This window comes from Chaetodon trifascialis, chromosome 20 (genome assembly GCF_039877785.1).
Source record: "Chaetodon trifascialis isolate fChaTrf1 chromosome 20, fChaTrf1.hap1, whole genome shotgun sequence".
NCBI classification, from domain to species: domain Eukaryota; kingdom Metazoa; phylum Chordata; class Actinopteri; order Chaetodontiformes; family Chaetodontidae; genus Chaetodon; species Chaetodon trifascialis.
In genome coordinates, this window is record NC_092075.1 from 1,094,585 (window position 1) to 1,117,049 (window position 22,465).

A 22,465-nucleotide genomic window follows, 5' to 3' on the forward strand; every position below is an offset into this window, starting at 1 on the left:
AGCCCAAAAGCTTCGTAAGGCTTCGTCCAGGTGCTCGTCTGGGTTGTTGGTTGATGATGATGATGATGATGGACACAGAAGAGCCTTCAGCAGCTAAAGAGCCAGAAGTTTCTCTCAGGAGATGATGGCGGAGACCAAAAACAGAGCTGAAAACAAGACGTTCAGAGGGAAATCGAACATTCATCGGGGACTATTTTCAGAGGCGGATGAATCCACAGTTGGTGCTGTGGTGAGTGTTTGTGGCAGCAGGACTGTGTGTGTGTGTGTGTGTGTGTGTGTGTGTGTGTGTGTGTGTGTGTGTGTGTGTGTGTGTGTGTGTGTGTGTGTGTGTGTGTGTGTGTGTGTGTGTGTGTGTGTGTTCGTGGAGAGGGAGGAACGTGTCAGTCAGAGCAGCAGTGAGGCTCATTGTGTCCCTGAACGCAGCACAGACTTTACAGTCATGTTTTACATTCACACCTGTGACCCCGCCTCTCCACGTTCCAACTAACAGCCTCCTGGAAACCAGAGTGAGAACATGAATCAAACATTCACTGCGTCACCAGCATGCCGTCACTCGGTTCCTAAAGCAGCTTGGAAACAAAACAGCATTTCAGCTACAAAATCAACTGAAAGCAGCACCATGAATGGCCTCGGTGTGTGTGCGGGGAAAACATTTGTCCAGGCGGTGCCCCTCCCTTTAGAAACACACTGAGCACATTACTGCATTACCCAGGAACTCCACCTGGCACCAGCAGCCCCCCTAAAGCCAATTACTGCCCGCTGCAGCCGACGTGAGCTCTGCTGACTTTCATTCTCGTTCGCAGAGCGACTGCTCGAAAGTTGTCGTGATGCATTCGGGATGGCAGGTGAACTCGGCGAGGCCTGTGCAAAGAGACGGAGGCAGAGTCGTGGTTCATACTCTTTTATTGTCCTTTTGTCTTCGGGTCCCTAAGGTTTCCTCGTATGCTGCAGTTATTAACAAAGATTATACACAAAATAAAAGGCAACAGATTTGGAGGTTCTTTAAATCTTTAAAGGAATAGTTTGACATGTTGGGAATTACTCTTAATGGCTTTGTGAGTTAGATGAGAAGCTCCACACCTCTCACGTCTGCAGGCTGAATATGAAGCTCGAGTCGGCAGGCGATTAGCTCGGGTTAGCATGGAAACAGTTAGTCTGGCTTCAGTTAAAAAATCAGCCGAGCAGCACCTCGCAAGCTCAAGACTTAATGTCTTCCCGTTTGTTTAATCGGCACCACAACGGATAATTAGTGAGCTTTAAAGCTGCTGATGTGGATTTTAGGCTAGCTGTTTCCATGTTTCCAGTCTGTGCTAAGCTAAGCTAAGCTAAGCTAACTGGCTGCTGGGTGAAGCTTTACATTCAATGGAGTGGTATCAATCTGCACCATCAACACGTCACAAACAGAACAAGCTGTGGTTTGATGAGGGCTTAATGACGACTCTGAACTCCCAAAAATGTCAAACTATTCCTTTTACAAAGTCACACTTGTTTGCAGTTTGTTCACAATAACTGAGAAGGAGAAAGTCTCTTAGTTTTGCAGCACTGCAGAAGACTCTTCAGCCAAGTTCTGTAAAGTCACCACATCTTTTCCCACGTCGTCGATGACTAATCGTTACAGAAAGCTATTTTTACGAGTCTGTCCAGCAGGTCTTCGGTGATAAGTGTAGCAGGAGACTGACTGTTCAGTGGCTTGTCAAAGGTGGAGCCAAGCAAAGCGAACCCCGCAGGCCCAAGTGGATGACTGAAAGCAGAGTCCGGGCCAGCTGGGACTGTGCAGGGTGAGCTTACACTCGATCAATGTGCGCCGTTCGCTCTCTGATACCCTTACATGGAAGAAGCCCTTAGTGCCTCATGCAGGAATTATTGGTGTTTTGAATGTATTGAGTTTCTGTCTCATCCAGCAGGCTGGTGCCGGTTGGCTGCAGGCCCGCCGGGTCCGGCCGGTGCCTCAGAGGCACGGCGGCCGGCGCAGAGCTCAAATAGTGATCAGGAAGCCGGTCGCTGCCAGGAAAACGACGCTCACTCAGGCCTGTTTGTGACCTCAGCGCTCTGCATGTTAAGTGTCCCTGCGGAAACCTTAGCACCTAAATCCGTACCTAACTTTGTATGTGTTCGTCTTTAAAGGCCTTTTCATCATCCCGCAGACGTCAGACTGAGCTCAAAGCCAATTTTAGAGTCGCCACCTTTGACATGCAGCGGTAGCATCATGTCTCACATACACATGCTAACAGACTCAGTCTACGAGTCACTCGCTGGCTAGCTTACAGCTAACGTCCGCACAGTTAGCACAGTTAGCAAACGTTAGCACATTATCCTTTCTGTCTTAACGTACAGTGAGGTCGCCATGTTTGATATGTAGTGGTAGCACTGCAGATTGTTTATAGCACGCATGACGCCAACGGACTCACTATTGGAAAACAGCTTTCATTCTTCAGCTCTGGCTGTTTGAACGGAGGCGCTCATCTCATGTCTTAGACGAGCTGAATACTTTAGTTTTTTGTTGAATTTAAACCAACTTTTAAAACCAAAATTTCCACGTGTTGCGCCGACCACAGTGGCGGATTGTTAGCATAGCCTGCATCAGCTAGCACAGCTAACGGAGTTCAAGAGTCGAGCGGAACGAGGAAGTCTGTGGAAATATTGGAGGGTTACAGTTTATTTGGACCCTGGCTAAGATTTAATCAGCCTGAGGGGTTCGTCACATCTGCGGGATCAATAAAATACCTTTGAAAAGGAGACTTAACGCAAAGGGAAGGCATCACACAGATTTCAGTACACACAGAGCAGCTGAGGCCACGGACGGGCCGAGCGTCGGCTCTGCTCTTTCACAATAAGAAACTACAGTATTTGTATCAAAAATAGCAGTTTGTCAAGGCGCGAGATACATAGAGGGTGTAGATCTACACCGACGGCGGCTTGTAGAAGCGAAGTCATGCTCTGAAGTCTAAGATGAAGCCAAACAGAGAGAACAGCCACGAAGCTTTACTTCACCTCTGCAGCACACGGCTGTTTAATTCATGCCAGGCATTTTCTATCACTGCACAGGACCAACGACCGCCTCCTCCTTTAGGCGTCTTCTACATGTTCAGTGCAAAGTTCATCTTTTTTTTACTTTACTATCGTGGAGGTTTGTATTTTTTCCACTGTTGTCATGTCATGTTTTATGTAAACCAAAGAGACTCGAATAGTTTGGCCTAAAAGACAGAAAATAATAATGTAAATATTTCTACAGTATATCAAAAAATAGCCAAAAACAGAAATATATTTCTAGTTAATAACACTCTACATACTTATAAAACAGAAACAATGCTAACAGTTGGATTATTCAGTTTGGTGATGCGACTGATGTTTGGTCCAACACATTTGTACAAAAACGTAAAATACTGGACGGTATGATGGAGTACAAAGTACCAGTCGTAGCACCTTGTGAAGTGTGGACAGCAAAGATCGGTTTAGTTGTGCGAGGCTTGTGTTCCTACCTGGCGAGTATCGCAGGATTTGAGCTTTCCTTCTCGTGTGGTTTCAGTTTCGTGGCTGCGTTTTCGTTCCAGGTCTAAAACAGAATAAGTGCCCAAAGTGTCCGTCCAGCCACGAGTCGCTTCGCTCCTCTCAGACTTAGCTCTGCTCTCGAATGACAGTATGGCTGTAGCTGTGACATCCTCCGACCCTCACCCCCCCACAACAGCCCACCCGCCCCCTTCAAAGGCATTGATTAAATTATATGAACCTTAAATATGTGTAAACTATCCCTCGGAGAACATCAGGTCCCAGATTACAACATGACTCTTCTCTGACAACAACGTCTTCATGAAAGAAAGCATCACAGTTTGAATGTGTGTGTTCATCCTCTGTCTCTGTTTCACTCTGCTAGTGTGTGTGTGTGTGTGTGTGTGTGCGTGTGTGTGTGTGTGTGTGTGTGTGTGTGTGTGTGTGTGTGTGTGTGTGCGTGTGCATGCTGATGTGTGTTTGCAGCTCAGTTGTGGCCCTTGAAGCAGTACACTCCGTACAGCTTGTGCTTCTTGTCGGGGAAGCCGCTGAACCTCACGGCGGCCTCTGTGGGGCTGCAGCGCCGGCGGGGGCGGGAGATGGGATAACGGACGCTGCCGTCGGCCAACCAGCCGGCATCACAGCGGTCGTAGCCCAGCAGCTTCCAGGCGGCGAACATCTGGCCGACCTTGGCGATTTGGGCGCCGTCTTTTTGACACGCGCTGACCGCCTCGTCGTAGGTTAGCTTGGACGGGTGGATCAGGTAATAGAAGCGACCTGGAAGACAAAAGGAGACGCTCAGATTAATGCAAGGACATAAAGATATGAACATGGATGGATGGACACGTTCCCCTCGAGATGAACTGAAATAACTTTATTGAACCTCTGACTTTCCATCTAGCGCCATCATCAGGCCAACATTTGAACGTGTACGAAGCTTTATGACCAAACACCTGCAGGACGAATGACGTTCCCATCAGCCTCAGCTGGACTTAGCTAATGTTAGCATGCTAACACGATAAGCTAAGAAGGTGAACATGGTAAACATGGAGCCTCCTGCCTCCTCCCTTTCCTTGTGTTGCTCCTCAATCATGGCTCACCTACACCTGCTCCCTGAGCCAATCAGCCTCTGCAGCTGCAGCCAATCCGCCCTCGTCAGTCAGAGGATAAAACCTGGATCTCCTCACCGGCCTTTGGACTCACTGGCCTCGTCACACTTTGCTCTGCTTCTGCTTTGTTTTGAGCTAACTGTAACTGAGTCTCCTCTCCTCAAACCCGCCTCCAGTCCAACACCTGAACGACCTGCTGACTCAGCTCACCTGCCCGGATCAGCACAGAGCATCTCCCAGAGATCATTATCAACATTTATGACAATAAATCAGTTTATTACTCAGATCTTCAGCCCTGAACACACTGAGCTGTTAGCATGACTGCAGACTCTCAGGATTGTCAGTGTACTCTGAAAAAACTACTACATTTACCTGACAGGTATACTTACTTTCATTTTACATACAGAGTTAACGTATAAAACACAGTCAAAAGCCACAGTCTGAAACAGGCCGTCCTGTTTAATGAGTACTGTTACTCAAGAAGTACTTGAGGTGTTGATGTTTCCTTAAGGATCTGACTACTTCCTGCAGCACTGCTGATCAAACACACAGAGATCCTCATGGCCATCAGGTCTGACCCCGCTCTAATCACACACACACACACACACACACACACACACACACACACACACACACACCTTTGTAGTGGGAGGTGAAGCAGAACACGTCGTAGTGGTTCTTGTCCTTGTCTCGCAGGCCGTAGTTGCGGACGCCTGGCACCGTGTTCTTGCCCCCGCAGGGCTCTCTGGGGGTGGTGATGGGATACTGGACCGTGCCGTCGCTCAGCCAGCCGGCGTTGCACCAGTCCAGCTTGTCTCGCCACGCCTCGTACAGCTGGTCAAAGGACGCCACGATGGCATCCTGGTCGCGACACGCCCGCTCTGCGTCGTAGAAGTTGAGGTTGTAGCGACCCAGACGGGGGAAGTAGGGGAAGACAACACCTGCACGGAGAGGTGGAAAACTACAGTTAGCAGACAAAACTGGGATCGGTCCTCTGGGCTTTGAGTGTGGACCTGTTGTTGGACCTGACGAGGGAAAGCGAAAGCGCGTCTCGCTGTGTAAGCACAGCTGTTCCCCCGTCAGCCGGCTGCCAGCGCTCCTGGCTTCAGCCAGTAATGGCTGACATCTCCGGCCACTCTCGGACGTAATGAAGCTGCTCTGACACTGATGCACACTATGCTTACGCTCGCTCCTGACTTTCCCCCGAGCAGTCGCTGCTCATGCTGCTAAATTTAGTCTGACTGCAGCCTGTGACAGCAGGACACCGAGCAGAGCCTTGTCTGCGGACTGAAAGCCTCGTTCTTTCCCGTCCATCCATCTGTCATACCTTCCAGGTTGAGGGACACCACCGCCGTTCCATCTTCCAGCCCGTCAATGACTTCACATTTATATCTCCCATAATCCTCCAGGGTGATCTCTGTGATGACCAGAGAGGCGTCCATGGGGAAGGAGCCCTGCAGGTGGACACGTCCATGGAAACTGCCATAACTCCGTTTGTGATAATCCATGGCGACAAAAACATCCACCTGCAACACGACGAAGAGGAGTCAGTCTGTCATCCAGCACACCGTCCACATTTAAGACTGAAGAACAGATGAACCTTTAGCGGCTAAAGGGGTCGATGTTTTTTGAATAATGACAATTCATCATTTTTAAAATGTGATCTGATCTCAGGATGTTGCAGTGAAAGAGAGTCTAAACCAAACTTCTGGTGGAGAGTCAGAACTTATATCTGTCTGCTGAATATAAAGCTGCAGCTAGTTAGCTTAGCTTAGCTTAGCTTAGCATAGGGACTTCTGCAGCTGGCAGGAGTGTGCATGTGTACATATGGGCTTCGTCATGTGCACACTAATAGAGCACAAACAAGACGGAGACCCACTTATCGAACATTGCTCCTCAGCACCACTAGTGGTCAAAAACTCCACAGCGTACCTTTAAAGAGTGAAAGTGGATCAATGTACAAACCTTCACTGTTTAATGAACGCACAGTTCAAGCCTTCTTCTGTCAGTGTGTGACATTCACATAAAGATTTAAGATTATTCACATGTTGATTATAACAAACATCTAAAACAATCTGTAGAGTAGAAGAGAAAAGTTGACCTCCTTCAGGTAGTCTGAGGTGAGCTTGGTCCATTTGATCCTCATCTTACGATTCGGCGCCAGTGATTGGTCCCTTTGGATCTTGCATGGTAAGGTCGCGTTTCCGCCTCGCCTCGACAAAACCTTTGACTGCTCGGCCACCACCGAGAGCCGGGGGCCGTTCTCTGCAACACAATGACACCGTGAAGAGCGACGAGGTGAACGTGTGAACGACTGCTGTCTGTTGAGATGAAACACTGAACTATAACCAGAATAACCAGAAACTGATTGAAAATGAGAATTTATTTAAATCTATACAATTCAAATAAATGTGCAGAATTTAGTTTTGCAGATAAAAAATGATGCATGTTCTTTGAAACTGTGCCTCAGTGAGCTCACAACAGCCTCGTAACTGACAGGTCACATCAAACATGTCATGAATCTCTGCACCTTCAGGAGGTCAAAGGTCGATGGGTAGAATGTGAATAGCTCACTTTAAGCCTCATAATCAATAAATAATGGGTAACCATCTCTGTACAGCCTCATCAAACAAACGTTAGCGCTCACATGTTGCTTCACAGCCCGGCGTGACGGCTCACTGGGTCAATAAGGACCAGGGCTACCTGGAGGTTAACTGGTAATAAGAACAGATACCTGTCTGCAGCTGCGCTGTGTTTTCCTTACACTGCTTTAAATCCTGACACGTTCAGACAAAGTTTTCATCTGCACACACTGATAAGATAACTGCGTCTGAGCGAGCCGATGATCCCACAGAGCAGTGTTATCACCGAGCCACAGCGGAGGAACACGCTGATAAACGCAGGAAACGGATGACGCTGCACAGTGAGTGTGAACGAAACTCAGGGAAGGACGGCGGAGACGTCTCTGTGCAGAAAACACACACACACACACACACACACACACACACACGGAGACTCACCTGTGACATAGATGGTTCTGGAGTGCTCCAGCTCAGGATACAGAGTGTCCAAGTCGTTGTCTGCTAAGCTCAGTGAGATCAAAGCACAGATCAGCACAGGAATCATCTTCATCACCAAACTGGGGGTCTGATCACTGCAGAGAGACACAGAGGAGGGCGGCGGGGGGGGGGTTAAACATGCACAGTGAGGTGAGGCTGTAGCTGCATCACAGGAGAGCAACACATAGAGGAAAGTTCTTCATGTTCTGCATGCAGCTCAGCTCACTCCACAGTGTGATTCAGGTTTCTTCTGCAGTGCTACCCCCCCCACCCCCAAGGCTCAGCAATCAGTACGGGAGTGCAGAACGGTCTGCATCCTCGCTCTGAGCACATCTGCACACACACACACACACACACACACACACACACACACTCAAAGCCTCACATCCTCATCCAAAGTTGTTCAATGCTGCCAAAACAGAAAAACTCAGCACGATGCAAACGTCCCAAAAGCCGACGAAGCGTCGCACTACAGAGGACAACACGCAACACGGACGCAACACGCCGCCGATCAGACATACGTGTAAGCGTGTGCGGTACATACTGTGCAGCAAAGAGTCCCTGTCATCCAGCAGAGCCAGGCAGCAGCATGTCCCGGTGACACCGACAACTTCAGAGGGAGACTGCCACAGTGCAGCGCTCACACACACACACACACACACACACACACACACACACACACACACACACACACACACACACACACACACACACTCTGCAGCCCATCCTCTACACACTCATCCCAGCCAGAGAGGGATTCACCATTTCACTTCCACTCATGGGCTGTGATTTATGGAAGTCCAGAGCTGCCAAAACTGAAGCTGCTGAATCCTGTTGAAATGTTTGATGAAATCACAGTAAAAATCCTAAAATGACATTTTTCACTTTCTTGCTTTGAGATTCTCAAACTGTGAGACTCGCCTCCACAGACAGAGCGGCTCTACGATGTCCATCGAGAATAAACATCTAAAAATCAGCTTAGAAATCGTTGAAAAATCCTTCTTACTGCAGAACGTGAAAATCATTGTTTTTAAGTTTTCTCACGCGTCAAAGAATCCCCTTATCTGTACATTCAAACAGGAAGTGCTAACAGCTAATTCAGCTTATTTTTAATGGCGCTAAAGTGCTAAAATGTGAACAAATATATGCTAAAAATTAGCTGTCAAGTTGAAGCCGACAGCTAACTTACTGACTGCTTGACAACACTATACTTCCTGTTTACATCCAAATTTATTCAGCTCAACTTACATGGATTCATTTTGATTTTGGCATTCGCGGGCTTCCATAGAGAGTTTCATTTGAGGCTTGTGTGTGAGTTTAGGGTGTGTGTGTGTGTGTGTGTGTGTGTGTGTGTGTGTGTGGATTTGGATTGATCCCTCTCCACCCCCCCCACCCCACCCCCCCGCTTCTTATCTTCATTCACTCCGTCCCAAATTGCTGATGTGCCGGCCCCCTCTGCCAGGTGGAGCTCCTGCAGTCAGCAGAATAACTCTGCAGCACGCGCACACATACACACACACACACACACACACACACGCACACACACACTTATTCCCCCTCCCTGCCTGAGAATAGTCATTACACATAGCGGGACAGGACGGGGGGGTTGCAGCGATAAGTAGGTGGAGTGTGAGGGGAAAGCTGTGACACGTCCTCTTTAAAAAGGGTAAAAAGGAGTCAGACTGTTCTCTGCAGGACACGAGGACAGAGGACAGAGGACAGAGGACAGCAGGTGATGTGTGAAATGAGAATAGAGGAGACGGACGAGATGAAGACAGTGAGATACAGCAGGAAAAAAGCTGAAGCAGGCGGAGGGAGGTGGAGGAGGCTGAGAGGACTCTGCAGCAGCAGAAATGATGCAGGAGGCTGCAGCTTCAAGCTCCATTAGCTCCACTGCTGGAGTTTAACTAAAGCCGTTTACTCAGCTGCTGTACTTAAATACACACTACAAGTATCAGTACTTCACTTGAGTCGTCCCACTACACGACACGGATACTTCTACTCCACTTCTCCAAATCTGAGCTTTGGACCAAACAAACATGATGAAGGCGTCACTTTGGGCTCATCATGAACACATTTCTCACTGTTTTCACAAAGTTTCCAAAGCAGATCAATCGATCGATCGATGGAGAAACTGATCAGCTGATTGATCCAGAATGAAAAGAATCATTAGTTTCAGTTAAAATGAGCTCAACCTCAACCAACTCCAACAGGAACGTCCTGACATAAACGAGGAGACATCATGATCTACAGAGACCAGAGACAAGAGGACAACAGACACAGGAGACACAATGATCTAAAGAGACCAGAGACAAGAGGACAACAGACACAGGAGACAAAATGATCTAAAGAGACCAGAGACAAGAGGACAACAGACACAGGAGACAAAATGATCTAAAGAGACCAGAGACAAGAGGACAACAGACACAGGAGACAAAATGATCTAAAGAGACCAGAGACAAGAGGACAACAGACACAGGAGACACAGTATTATCAGATCTGACACCAGCAGGCGTCATCTGCAGACTCACTCAGCTGTTTATGACGGGAATTCACACATGGCTACGACATCATCAGACACACACACACACACACACACACACACACACACACACACACACACACACACACACACACACACATGTCCTCGGCACTGAAAACATTCCTCAGCATCCATCTGTGTGGAGGGTAAACAAGGCCCCGTCTCTACAGACCAGGTGTGAGCGTGCGTCACCTGTTTGCGCTCGCACGGCGTGCTGATGGCGTGCTGATGGCGTGCTGATGGCGTGCTGATGGCGTGCTGATGGTTCCTCTCAGCGTGCAGCGAGCGGAACGTGAGCGAGCTTTAATTCTGGGTTTCCTCTCTGAGTGTTGGCGCTCGGCCGCTCATGACCACAGAAATGAGTTATAAAGCTCCCGTCTTGTTTTATTTTCAGGTCAGTTCAGTGATGGAAGACGCTCCCACACCTTTACTGGAGCAAACACAACAATACCACAGCGTAAAAATACTCTGTCATCCTGCATTAGATGTCCTATCAAAGTAAAAGCACATCGGTATTATCAGGAAAATGCTTGAAAACACTGAAAACAGTTTGCATGAACGCTGCAGGTTAACTGCAGTTCGTCACTTTCAGCCTCACTCGCTTCAAAAAGGAAAACAGATGAAAAACTAAAAGAAAACATGGAGATGAGATCAGAGCCAGTGATCGGTTCACACAGATTTCTTGCAGTTGGAGCTGAAGTGGTCTCTGGTCTCAGAGGGACTCCTCCCAGTCCCTGATTGTTCCTGCAGGACGCCAACAAAAACACATGCAGTCACTCACACACACACACACACACACACACACACACACACACACACACACACACACAGAGCGATACTGTGCTTTACTCTGAAAGGTCGCCAGTGTGTGTGAGTGTGTGTGTGTGTGTGTGTGTGTACCTGTGTACCGTGTGTGTGGTAATTGTACTGCAAACTCTACTTTTACTTTCGAGTCGACTCGCTGGTTCAACGTCAGTCGCTCGTTCGCTCAAATGTCTCAACAGCTATCGGACGGTTCAGCGTGAAACCTGGTCCAGACATTCGTGGTCCCCAGAGGATGAAACTTACTCACCGTAACCAAACTCCTGCAGCACTAACGCCATTCCCATCAGCTGTTCATATTAGCCACTGTTAGCATGCTAACACACTAAACATGCTAAACGTTAGACCTGCTAAACATCAACCTGCTAGCATTGCCGTTGTGAACATGTTAGCATGCTAACATTAGCATTTAGCTCAGGCTCCACTGCGCAGTGAAAGCTGGCAGAGCTGCTGGCTGAAGGATTTATGTTTTAAACCTTCTGCTGATGATATTTCTGAGCTTCCATCAAGATTTAATGTGCATTTAAAATGCAGCGTCACATCGACGTGAGGCTTTGTCGAATGGTTAAAAGGTCCACAGATTTTGGCAAACCCAGACATATCAAGTCACTTTTTGGCAGGAAACAGGAATAATAAATAAATATGAATGTGTTTTCGCAGCAGCCGCGAGGGTCAAACTAAACAAAACGGCTTCAGCACTGAGGGAAGATAAACTGGAAGAGGAGCGCTAATGTTACTCACTGGACGTCAACACTGAGGTCCAGTCCTCAAACACACCTCCTGTGTCCTAAAACACACACACACACACACACACGCACATGCGCACGCGCACGCGCACACGCACACACACACACACACACACACACACACACACACACTTGGAGTTTCCATTCCTTTTTTGGTTATTCTTTTTTATTTCGCAGCTCTTCACAGCAACACGATCCATTAGAAGTTTATATGACCTTTGACCTCTTCTCCAAATGCTAAACACTTTCAGCAAGTGCTAACATAACTGCGGCTCTGGAGGAGCAGCAGCATTACCTCCAGAGGCCGCTGAGAAGCCGCCGTTGAGTTGCATTATGGGAGGTTTTTAGCTTCCCTGGGACGAATCAAAAGTAAGATGATATCTTCATCCTTTAGCCACGCTCATGATTACAGGGTTCATTCCAAATGGAGCATTTTCTGATTAAGACATGAGGGATGTGCCAACACCTTTCAGGCCTCAGGAGCCTTTCATTCGTCTCAGTCGCTGCAGTTTGTGACACACGGCCTCGTCTCTGTTTACAGTCAGCTCACCAACAGCTGGCAGGGCTGCATACGTGGAAGAAAACACACATTTCTGCTGCTAAACGGTTTTATGGCTTTGTGAACGAATGAAACAGGGAGGCTGTGTTTGTTAATGTGAGCATGCACGGCTGCATGTGAACCTATTGACTGTGTTAGCATGCTGCCGTTAGCATTTAGCTCGAAGCCCACTGTGTGTCAGCGCAGCCTCAGAGCTGCTAGCATGGCAGCAGACTCTCAGTCCTGTTTAAGTGAAGTTGGGATCTTTGCAGACCAGTTTGTGTTTGCGTCCTCATGCAGGACCTGCTGACTGCTGCAGCTGCACATCTGTCTTTTCCAGCGTACCTACGAGCTGTTCTGTCATGTCGAAGGCGCCGTCACGGCTCCTCGGAAATCATCTGAACGTAATCAGTGTTTGTGATGAGACATTCTGAAAACACGTCATCTGTTCCAGTGAAGGGACACACCTGCTCTGCTGTGAGTCATCGTGTGTGCCAGGTGTCATGTTTTCTGTTCTAATCTGAATCTGCAGAGTAACTAAAGCCTGGAAATCAGGGATATTTGTCATTGAAGTTATTTAGTATGAAGCGGCAGAAAATTCCTCTAAACTGCATCAGCGTGTTCATCACTTTGCTGATGCAGCTGGTAAAGGTGGAGCTTATTTTAATGACTATAATTTAATGCCAGTTTAGCTTCATCCATAATAATACATCATTATTTATTAGTTTATTTATGTTTAAGTAACTAACGCTGTCAGAATAAACTGAGTAAAAAGTCCAATATTTCCCTCTGACATGTAGTGCAGTCAAAGTATAAAGTAACAAGTAAAAGTACTTCAGAAGTGCAGTACTGGAGTAAACATCCCACCATCAGCCGGCAGCGATTCGAGCCCAGTTTGTCCACAAACGATAGTTTGATTTATTCGTCTGTTTATTTTCCACTGACTCATTTTTTCCAGCTTCTTATTTTTCATTTTTTTTGTTCTTAACTGAAAACACAACAAATCTTTTCTTCATTATATTTTGCATCCAGCTGAAGCTTGTTAGCCCGCAAGCTAACGCTGTCACAGTGACCTCACCTGGCCTAAAGTCACTGAATGAGTGAGTGGATGAGGTTATAGTGCACATCTGTACAAACACGTTTGATACTTCAGCGTCACACCTCATGTGTCCCCTGAGACGTCGGGTCCTTCGCCTCCGGAGACGTCCCGCTGCTCTGAGGCCGCTGCTGACAGATATTTATGATGAAGCTGCAAAGGGAGCGAGTCGCCGCTCGACCCTCACAAACCTCCTTCAGAGGGAGGAATAAACGAAGTGTGAAACAGCGAAAGCTTTAAAGTCAGAGAGACCCGAGGGGAGGCTTGAGACGGAGACGGCTGCAGACAGACGAGACTCACAGCGAGAGGACGTGTGTGATAAAGGTCTCCACAGGTCAAACGAGGACAGTCAGACGTTATTACGACTCCATGACGAACGTGGAGTCAGAAGAAGTTTCTGTCTGTCAATCAAAAACCAAAACGCTGTTGTAGCTGCAGAAATCCACGATGATCATGACAAACTGCACGATCAGTCATCTTCATCAGGCTGTGTGTGTGTGTGTGTGTGTGTGTGTGTGTGTGTGTGTGTGTGTGTGTGTGTGTGTGTGTGTCTGTGTGTGTCTGTGTGTGTCCATAAATCTGTTCATGAGCACTTTGACTGAGTGAAACTTTATCTGAGACTAGAAGAAACCAGATGGAGAAAACATCCACCTTCTTTACACACACACACACACACGCACGTACGTACGCATGCACACACACGCGTGTGCGCACGCACACACACACGCACAAACGTGTTCTTTTGGTGCATAATTCCACTTTTCCAGTGACTCGAATGTGATAGTTTGCTGCTTTTTCCTGTTTTACATCATCAGACAAACAAAACTGTGATTGGCCGTTTCACTGTTTTCTGACATCATCAATCAACCAATAGGTGATCAAAGCAGCCCTGCTGTCATTTCATAAAGAAGATACACACTAAACAGGAAACGGTATTTTCCTCTTAACGAGATTTTGCCTCGTTATCGTCCCTGACAAAGTTTCATTGAGGCGATGCATCAGTCTGACTGCTGCAGAGTGGAAACCCGGCGGGGCCCCTCCAGTGTGTTTACGTGACGAAGGGGCCACAGCGGCTCTCGGGGCCAAGCAGGCGGTCGGATCAACGTATGGATTCCATTACACGCTGACGTTAACGCTGATTTATGTTGAAAGAGACAGAAAGAACATGATGTCAAGCTGTGGATTATGTTTCTGTCAGAGAGGAGCTCTGCATTTCCTCGAAAGGGGAAGTGTGGCGACCTCCAGGTGCATGATGGGAGAATTACTGCATGAACAAGTTACATAAAGTCTCGGCGTCTCAGAGGAAGCTGAGTGAAGAAACGTCCTCGAGTGATGTCACTCGAGTCAGCATTGGTTGAAGAAGTGTGAGGCTGAATCAAGCTGATCAGACGTCTGCAGCTACATTAACCGCTGCTAGCATAGCATGCTCCAATGTAGCACCCAGCTGTCAGCAGTTGCATTGTGGGTACTGAACACAGATGTTTTCGACTATGAAGAAGGATGTGTGGAATAAGAAAACTAAATGCTAACGTCAGTATGCTAATATGCTCACAGTGACAATGCTAACATGCTGATATTAAGTGGGTCTGTTTATACCATGTTTGTTTAGCACGTTAGCATGCTAAGCTTCGCTGATTAGCACTAAACACAAAGTCCAGCTGAGGTAGATGGGTTAAAATGTTGACCTGATGATGGCGCTAGATGGAAAATCAGAAGATCAACAAAGATATTACAGCTTGTCCTGAAAAAACGTCAAATCCATCCGACAGACTGACTGACGGCTTAAAATAAAATCTCTGTGAAAAGATGCCCTGATTTAAGATAAGATATAACTTTACTGATCCCACACAGGGGAAATTATGTTGTTACACTGTAAATAATTACAGATAAACAGAAGGAGGTGATAACAGCAGTCCAAAGCAGGCCGCTCTGATTGGTCGGCTTCATGGTGTAGGGACGGCGGTGGACTCTTTAACGTGCTGCTATCTCGGTGATGTCCGAGGCTGCTGCTGCTCAGAGCTCTGGAGAACATTTCAGGTCACCCAGCTGTGACGCTGATAGTCCCGTTGGACAGATAAGACGTCGCACCCGGAGTCCCTGCAGACATTCAACCTCTCACCACTTTCCAGGCCAGAAAAGTCACATTTAAACTCTGTTTGTAGGTAAAAGAAAGTTAAAAATAGCAAAAACAAATTCGGCACATTCTTCCAGTAAAGCCGCCCTCTGACAGGCACGGAAACCTCGTCCCTCCAACCACACACAGGCTTTGTTTTTAGACGAACCTAAACTGCAGCGGAGTGTGTGTGACGGTGTTTCCTCCCCTCGCCGAGCGTTTCCACGGTGAGCTGCTCTCACACTGACGTGAAGTGATGCTTCGTTCAGCATGTAGAGCAGGAGCAGCCTGACGTAACAGGCCTCAGCAGCCTGAGACGAACAGTCCACCTCGCATGTGAGAGCTCGTATGTGTTTGCATGTGGGTGGGGTAGGAAGTGACGGGTGGGGTATTTACTGTACACACAGCCGGCTGCTCACAAATAGCTCAGTCAGGCTCCTTGTTGCACAGAACATGTATTTTCCTCAGCGGTCGAAGCGGCGGGTTCAAACCGGTCCACTACCGACCGACACGTCACCGTCACACCACCGCGGCCGCCACAAAGAGTCCTCAGTGTGGAGCACAGTGGGTCTGTGAAGGCAGGTTTGGTGGCCTGCGAGGCGGCGCGAGGGGAGCGAGAACCCTGACGTCCAATCAGGAAGCTCCGTGTGAATCTCTGAGAAACTAATCGGATGCAGCGTTGGCCTCGGCCCGCAGAGATCCTGTCACACAGCGTCAAAGTGTTCGTTCATCCGGCGGCAGGTCGTATCGCTCACGGCTGTCAGCTTCCTGCTGAACGATCAAATGTTTGCCCACAAAGAAACCAACGTTTCAACCTGATGTTCCCCAGAAAGAGTCCAGAAAAGACGCTCCCTCACCTGCTGATGGACAGCTGGACGTAAAGGGACAGTGGTATCGTTTATTACACTAAAACGTCTGATCTCTGCTTCTATGACTCTACTGGACTGTTCACACTGAAGCCAGTGGGGCCAAACGTTGGCGTCGGGCCCCTCTAAAGGGTCACCATAGAAACCTGAGGGGTCGTCTGATTGATGGAAAAGAAGAAAAACAAAGTTCAGATACTCAAGTCTGTTTTCACGTTCTGGATTTTTCTCTGATTGTTGCTGTTTTTCGTTACATTTTGAGCCTCGAACGTTTATTTAAAGACGACCGATCGCTTTCTGTCGTCCTCAGAGCTGCGAGGTCGACCAGCGCAGGACGCACGGCAGCAGTTTCCACGAGGAAACCACCAAACGTCAGTTTGGAAGAGAGAAAGAAGAACGAAGCGTTTTCACTGATGAGGAGAAACAGTTTGAGTTCATTCGATCTTTGAATCCATGATGGACACGAGAGCTGCACGCTGACAGCGAGGCTTCTTCATCCTGCCTCCTCTTCTTCACGTCCTCCCTGCGCTCGCTGTCATGTTCACGTTCAAACCTTTGAACTCCTCCGTCATCACCGCGGAGCCCAGCAGCAGCGGTCGACCTCTCCACGATATATGACTCTTTAAGGGGCAGATTGTCTCCACCGTCACCCCTCGCCCCCCTCCCACCTCTCACCTCCCCCCTCACCCCGTCCTCCCCCCCTCATCCAGTCCTCCCCCGCTGTGAGAGGCTAATTCACGACTCTCCGCTCTGTTAACTCGACCCTGAAGAAAACATCCAGTGACTCAGTCAGTCAGGTTTTGTATGCGGGCTTGTAATCTCTCTTTATGCCGCCTTCCAGTGGAGCCAGGAGTAAAAGCTAGAGGTCAAAGGTCAGCGCGGGTCTCAGCCGAGTGTTATTAAACAGATATGAGTGATATTGAACAGGTTGCCAGTTTGAGCTTCAGGTTTTAACTCATGTCTTCTCTGGTACCTGGTTTCTGCTTCATAAACAAAACTCAGTCATTCACAAAAGAAAAATAAGAAATTCATAATATCAGGACACAACAGAGGCATTAGCTTAGCTTAGCTTAGCTTAGCTTAGCATAAAGTTCAAAGCTGCATCTCGTTTGTTTAACTCTTACAGAACCTGAAACGTAAAAGCAACACAGGGAGTCACATGTCGGAAATACTTCCTGTTTCCTGCTGAAGAGCTGCTGGAGCGACCAAAACCAAAAGCAGCGCTCATCACCTGTATCTGCTCACCTGTGGAGAAGGTCTGGGCGGACGGATACGCTGATGTTTGTGATCAGATGAAACAAACGTGAGCTGCTGAGGTGTTGGCAGACAGAGACACACCAGCTGCTTCCTCCTGTTTCCAGTCCTCATGCTAAGCTAAGCTAAGCTAAGCTAAGCTAAGCTAACTGCGTCCCGGCTCTCGTTTCTTGTTTACCACAGAGACCTGAAGGTGCTGTCGACCTTCTCATCTAAGGCCTGGTTCACATTTAGACGAAGCTCTCTGTGTGCTTTGTTCCTTCGTCCACACACTAACACAGTGTTAGGTCACTGAAAATGAAGCTTTCGGAAAACTATTAAAAAACTGTTCTGACACTGAGGAAACTTGGAGACCTGCGCTCCTATTGGTCATCTTCACCAACATGGCGTGGAATTGTCAAGCTTGGGAGAGAAGACAAAAAGATTTGGACCTGTTTGGTCCAGATGAGTCTTCGGTTGTCATCCACTTTGATATCATGTAATCTGAACCCAGCGTTACATCCATTTGGACGAGTCACTGCGTCTTAACTCTCTGAGCTGCTGCCTTTGAGCGAGGAGCAATAAGCTTCGTCCTGATTGGACGACACGCCTCACGAACATGTTGAGCAAACCACGACCTTAACGGAGAGACGAGGAGGCTGGAAGTGAACACGACCGCAGCCCTGCTTCACCTCTGACGCCTTTGACAGTCACATGTTCAGACGAGGTGCGTCCGCGCTCACCTGCACACACCTGAGTCTGTCACTTTCCACCTTCAGTGAATGTTTCCGCTTCATTTACACTGCGGGAAAGTTCAGAAAATGTCCTCGAGAGGGTGTCTGCTACACAAATAATGCTGAAGTATTCACACACACACACACACACACACACACACACACACACACACACACACACACACACACACACAGATTATTTCGGGGAACATTTGCTTTCAAGCTGCAGCCAGAAGACGGCAAACACATCAGTCAACACGACAGAAACGTCTATTCATACGGCAAATAAAGAGACCTCTTAATTAACATCTGAGCCCCACAGAAACACACACACACACACACACACACACACACACACACACTCGTTTAACCTGTTGTTTCCTGAACAAATTGAAGTTGACTGTGTGTGTGTGTGTCACTGCAGAGAATACACCCCCCTTTTCATTTGGGGGGTTGACGCTGCAGGCTCAGTCTGTGTGTGTCTGTGTGTGTGCGTGCGTGTGTGTGTGTGTGTCTTGGGTGGGTGCAGGGTAATGGGTGGGGGTCAGGGTGGAGCCACCAAGTCTAAGCCAGCACACAGAGAGGGGTTGTTGGGCTGGAGGCTCGCAGCCCCTCGACGTCCTCGGCTCTAAATCACTCGCTGCACAACATGTTCGACCACAACTATGACAACTCCAACAAATATGGTGGAGGCCGCTCACAGATGGCGAGCCGGTCGCGAGCACAGCTACAAACCTCAGTTTATTGAGCTCTGCGGAGACAATTTCACACTCCAGTTATTCCAGTGACTGAAAACTTCGTGCAAATTGCAACAGACCGAGAAGTCAATCACTCAAATCCAAAAACGTCAGAATGGAAATGTCAAAAATCCACAGTGGAAGATTGACTGGAGGAGATGTTTACACACACAAGACACGAAGGTTTTCATTAGAGGAAGACTCTTCCTGAGAGATTATTCACAGTCACTACAGCCAGCGGGCAGTTAGCTTAGCTTAGCATAAAGACTGGGAGCAGGTGGAAACAGCTAGCCCAGCTCTGCCAAAGGTAAGAAAAGCAGCTTTCAGCACCTCTGAAGCTCATTTTTTCTTGGCCGGGAGCTTCGACGTTAAGAAATCTGTGCACGGAGCCAAGAAAGAGTCTCAACTCGCCACAAAACCAGAACTCGTTTTTCCCTCTTTAACAACAAAAACACCCATTCAGTCACATTTTCATCAGCATTCTCCATCAGGAAAAAGGTGAGAATACTGCATCCACCTCCAGGCGAAGGTGGAGGAAACATCCAACGTGTGGATGTTCGTCTGACTGTGGACTCAAAGACAAGCTGCTCTGTCCAGGACTGAAGCTGAACATGCACCAGAGAGCCAGCAGACCTGTCTGAGGACCTGTCTGAGGACAGTCCCCAGACCTGAAGTCCACCAGGGAGCAGGACACCAACAGTCCAGCAGCACACACACTCAGTCCAGCAGCACACACACTCAGTCCTGCAGCACACACACTCAGTCCAGCAGCACACACACTCAGTCCTGCAGCACACACACTCAGTCCAGCAGCACACACACTCAGTCCTGCAGCACACACACTCAGTCCTGCAGCACACACACTCAGTCCAGCAGCACACACACTCTGAACTGAAACCTCCACAAACAGGTTTTAAGGTGTGATGATCACAGTCAGCTCAGAATGAAGACATGATGCTCATTTCAGCCAAAAGAATCCACTCAAACGTCATTTAAGTTAAAGAGTCATCAGCAGACACCAACAAACCGTTTAACACCAGAGACGTTCAGGTTTACCTTAAACTTACGTGTGTTTTCTTCTGCAGTTTCATGTTTTAACGCTCGTGCTGAAGCAGCTTTTTCTGTAAAAACTCACCTCTGACTGATTTTAATGTTGAATCATTTCATCTTAACTTCTCTTTCTGTTTGTTAAATGACTTTCCATTGAAGTGGCCTCATAAACAAAGTTTGTCATGTCATTTGTTATGATTCTCTGTCGTGTCCTCAGACGTTTGGACTCCATCACATGTGACTAATTCCAACAAACAGCCTCCAGTAATTCATCATATGACGCTCTGAAAGGCGTCCTGATGCGAAACACTGAACTATTCAAACTGGTCTCACTGGTTCTGATCATATTCCAGCTTCCTGTCTGTCTTTGTGTGTTTGTCCTCATCCAATAAAGGCAATAAAGTGCCAAAACAGCGCGCGCGCTCATCAGTCCACCAAGCAGCCGCGTGTCAGAGAAGATGGCAGAGAGTGAAATGAGCCTTGAATCACCCTGACAGATGTTAACAGCAGGCTCGGAGCTTACCTTTGTCGGAGCTCTGCGAGCTGTGCTGCGGTCCAAGCCTCCAGATGCGGAATGAAGCGCACAGCGTTTACGCACGTGAAGGTACGACCAAACAGGCGCGTGGACGCTCTCAGTGTCTCCTGCTGGGTCCGAGAGGAGCAGCGACCAGCCGCGCTCCTCCTCGTGTGTGTGTGTGTGTGTGTGTGTGTGTGTGTGTGTGTGTGTGTGTGTGTGTGTGTGTGTGTGTGTGTGCGCGCGCGTGCTGCTCTCACACGCACGGATGATGAGAGGAGTCCGCGCTCTGACGCATGCAGGTGAAATATGCGCAGAAGTGCGGGAAACTCCGGTGAGGCTGCAGCTGTGTTTCCAGGTCTGCGGCTCAAACGGAGGAGAAAGATCAGCTTCACTGAGCAGAGGGATCAAACTGCGCCGGGGGGGCTGGCCGCTGGCCCCTCATCACTGCAGGGGATCCTCGGGACCTGAGCTGGATCTGGTCTTTGGTTGTTGTTCTCAGCCTCTGACAGGACGTACCCAGCCCCTGTTGCTCAATGCGCGATGACAAACTTGATTTAGAGTCGTTGCTCCTCCTGTCTCACAGCTCTCAGGCGTATAAAACGTCAAGTTTAAAGTCCATCTGTTGCAGTAAAACCTTTTCTTTCACACTGAAGTGTCCACACCTGTGGAGCTGCTTCACTGTCCCTCAGTCCACGTGTCTCAGTCTCACACTGGACATTCAGATAAAATGACTGTCAGGAAATCTCTTCCTTTATTTCCAACACTCCACGTCCTGAAACTAAACTCTCTGAGCAGCTTCAGCTTCACGTTGGCCCCCGGGGACCCCCACCAGTCCACAAGAGTCCCTGAACAAGAGACTTAAGCTGCTCCTGATGGAGGGACATGTGCACCTCCTCCTCCACCTTCATCAGTGTCTATAAACCTTTTTTAAATATATTTCATTGTTAACAGTTAATGGAGAAACTGATCAGCTGATTGATCCGTGATGAAGTCATAATCTAACACCAGCTCCACCTCCATCAGCTACGACAGTCAAACCAGTCACCATATTTGCAGCCTCCACCAAAGTCCGGCTAATCCAAAAAAGGGTAAGGAGGTGGAGTGTGGGTGGAGCTGAGGCGGCTGGATGAAGCCTGGTTGATGAAACCCAGATGTCACTCAAAGAGGCCACGCCCATAATTATGCATAACTTTAAGCCTTATTAAATTGAAACTAGTGAGTTATTGAACTGTTTTAGTACCAGGCAGTAAACATAGAGGTCTATGGGGACTGGCTCACTTTTGGAACCAGCCTCTAGTGGCCATTTGAGGAACTGCAGTTTTTGGTACGTCAGTGTTTAGACCTGCAGGTTGCTGCCTGGCTCTTACGTTAATGATTGACCGACTCTGATGATCAGAAACCTGGTTCTGAACCGTGTAAACTGGGACAACAGTAACTGGTTTCACTTGGATGGACGGACGGTTCAGTCTGTGAGAGACTGAGCTGAATGGGACGCGGCCCACAGGAAGCGTAATGAGGAACAGTTCCTGCTGTTGAGCTGCGGCAACGTTTCACAACACGCTCACCCGAGGAGTCATTACTCTCCAATTATCACATTCCCGCTCCATCCACGTCCCTCCACCCACCTCCCTCCAGCCACCTCCCTCCATCCATCCCCCTCCACCCACCTCCCTCCACCCATCTCTCTTCCATCCATCTCTCTTCCATCCATCTCCCTCCACCCATTTCTCCTCCCTCCATCTCCCTCCATCCACCTCCCTCCATCCATCTCCCTCCACCCGCCTCTCTCTACCCACCTCCCTCTATCCATCTCTCCTCCC

At 48.4% G+C, this 22,465-nt stretch overlaps 1 protein-coding gene across 2 annotated transcripts; it reads right to left on the minus strand.

Moving 5' to 3' along the window:
• Positions 1-3,110: 3,110 nt before the first annotated feature.
• On the minus strand, positions 3,111-20,694 carry hapln1b (hyaluronan and proteoglycan link protein 1b). Of its 2 annotated transcripts, none has more exons than XM_070988905.1 (6): positions 8,199-8,286; positions 7,616-7,749; positions 6,697-6,860; positions 5,923-6,121; positions 5,234-5,536; positions 3,111-4,263 (listed from the first exon to the last, which is right to left on the minus strand). In XM_070988905.1, exons 2-6 carry the CDS (start codon positions 7,725-7,727, stop codon positions 3,974-3,976), a joined length of 1,068 nt encoding a protein of 355 aa, XP_070845006.1. In that variant the 5' UTR covers positions 7,728-7,749; positions 8,199-8,286; the 3' UTR covers positions 3,111-3,973. The 2 variants fall into 2 exon arrangements, with proteins under 2 accessions (XP_070845006.1, XP_070845007.1); XM_070988906.1 differs by lacking the exon at positions 8,199-8,286 and adding an exon at positions 20,652-20,694 and having other exon boundaries at positions 3,893-4,263.
• Between the last annotated feature and the right edge of the window lie 1,771 nt (positions 20,695-22,465).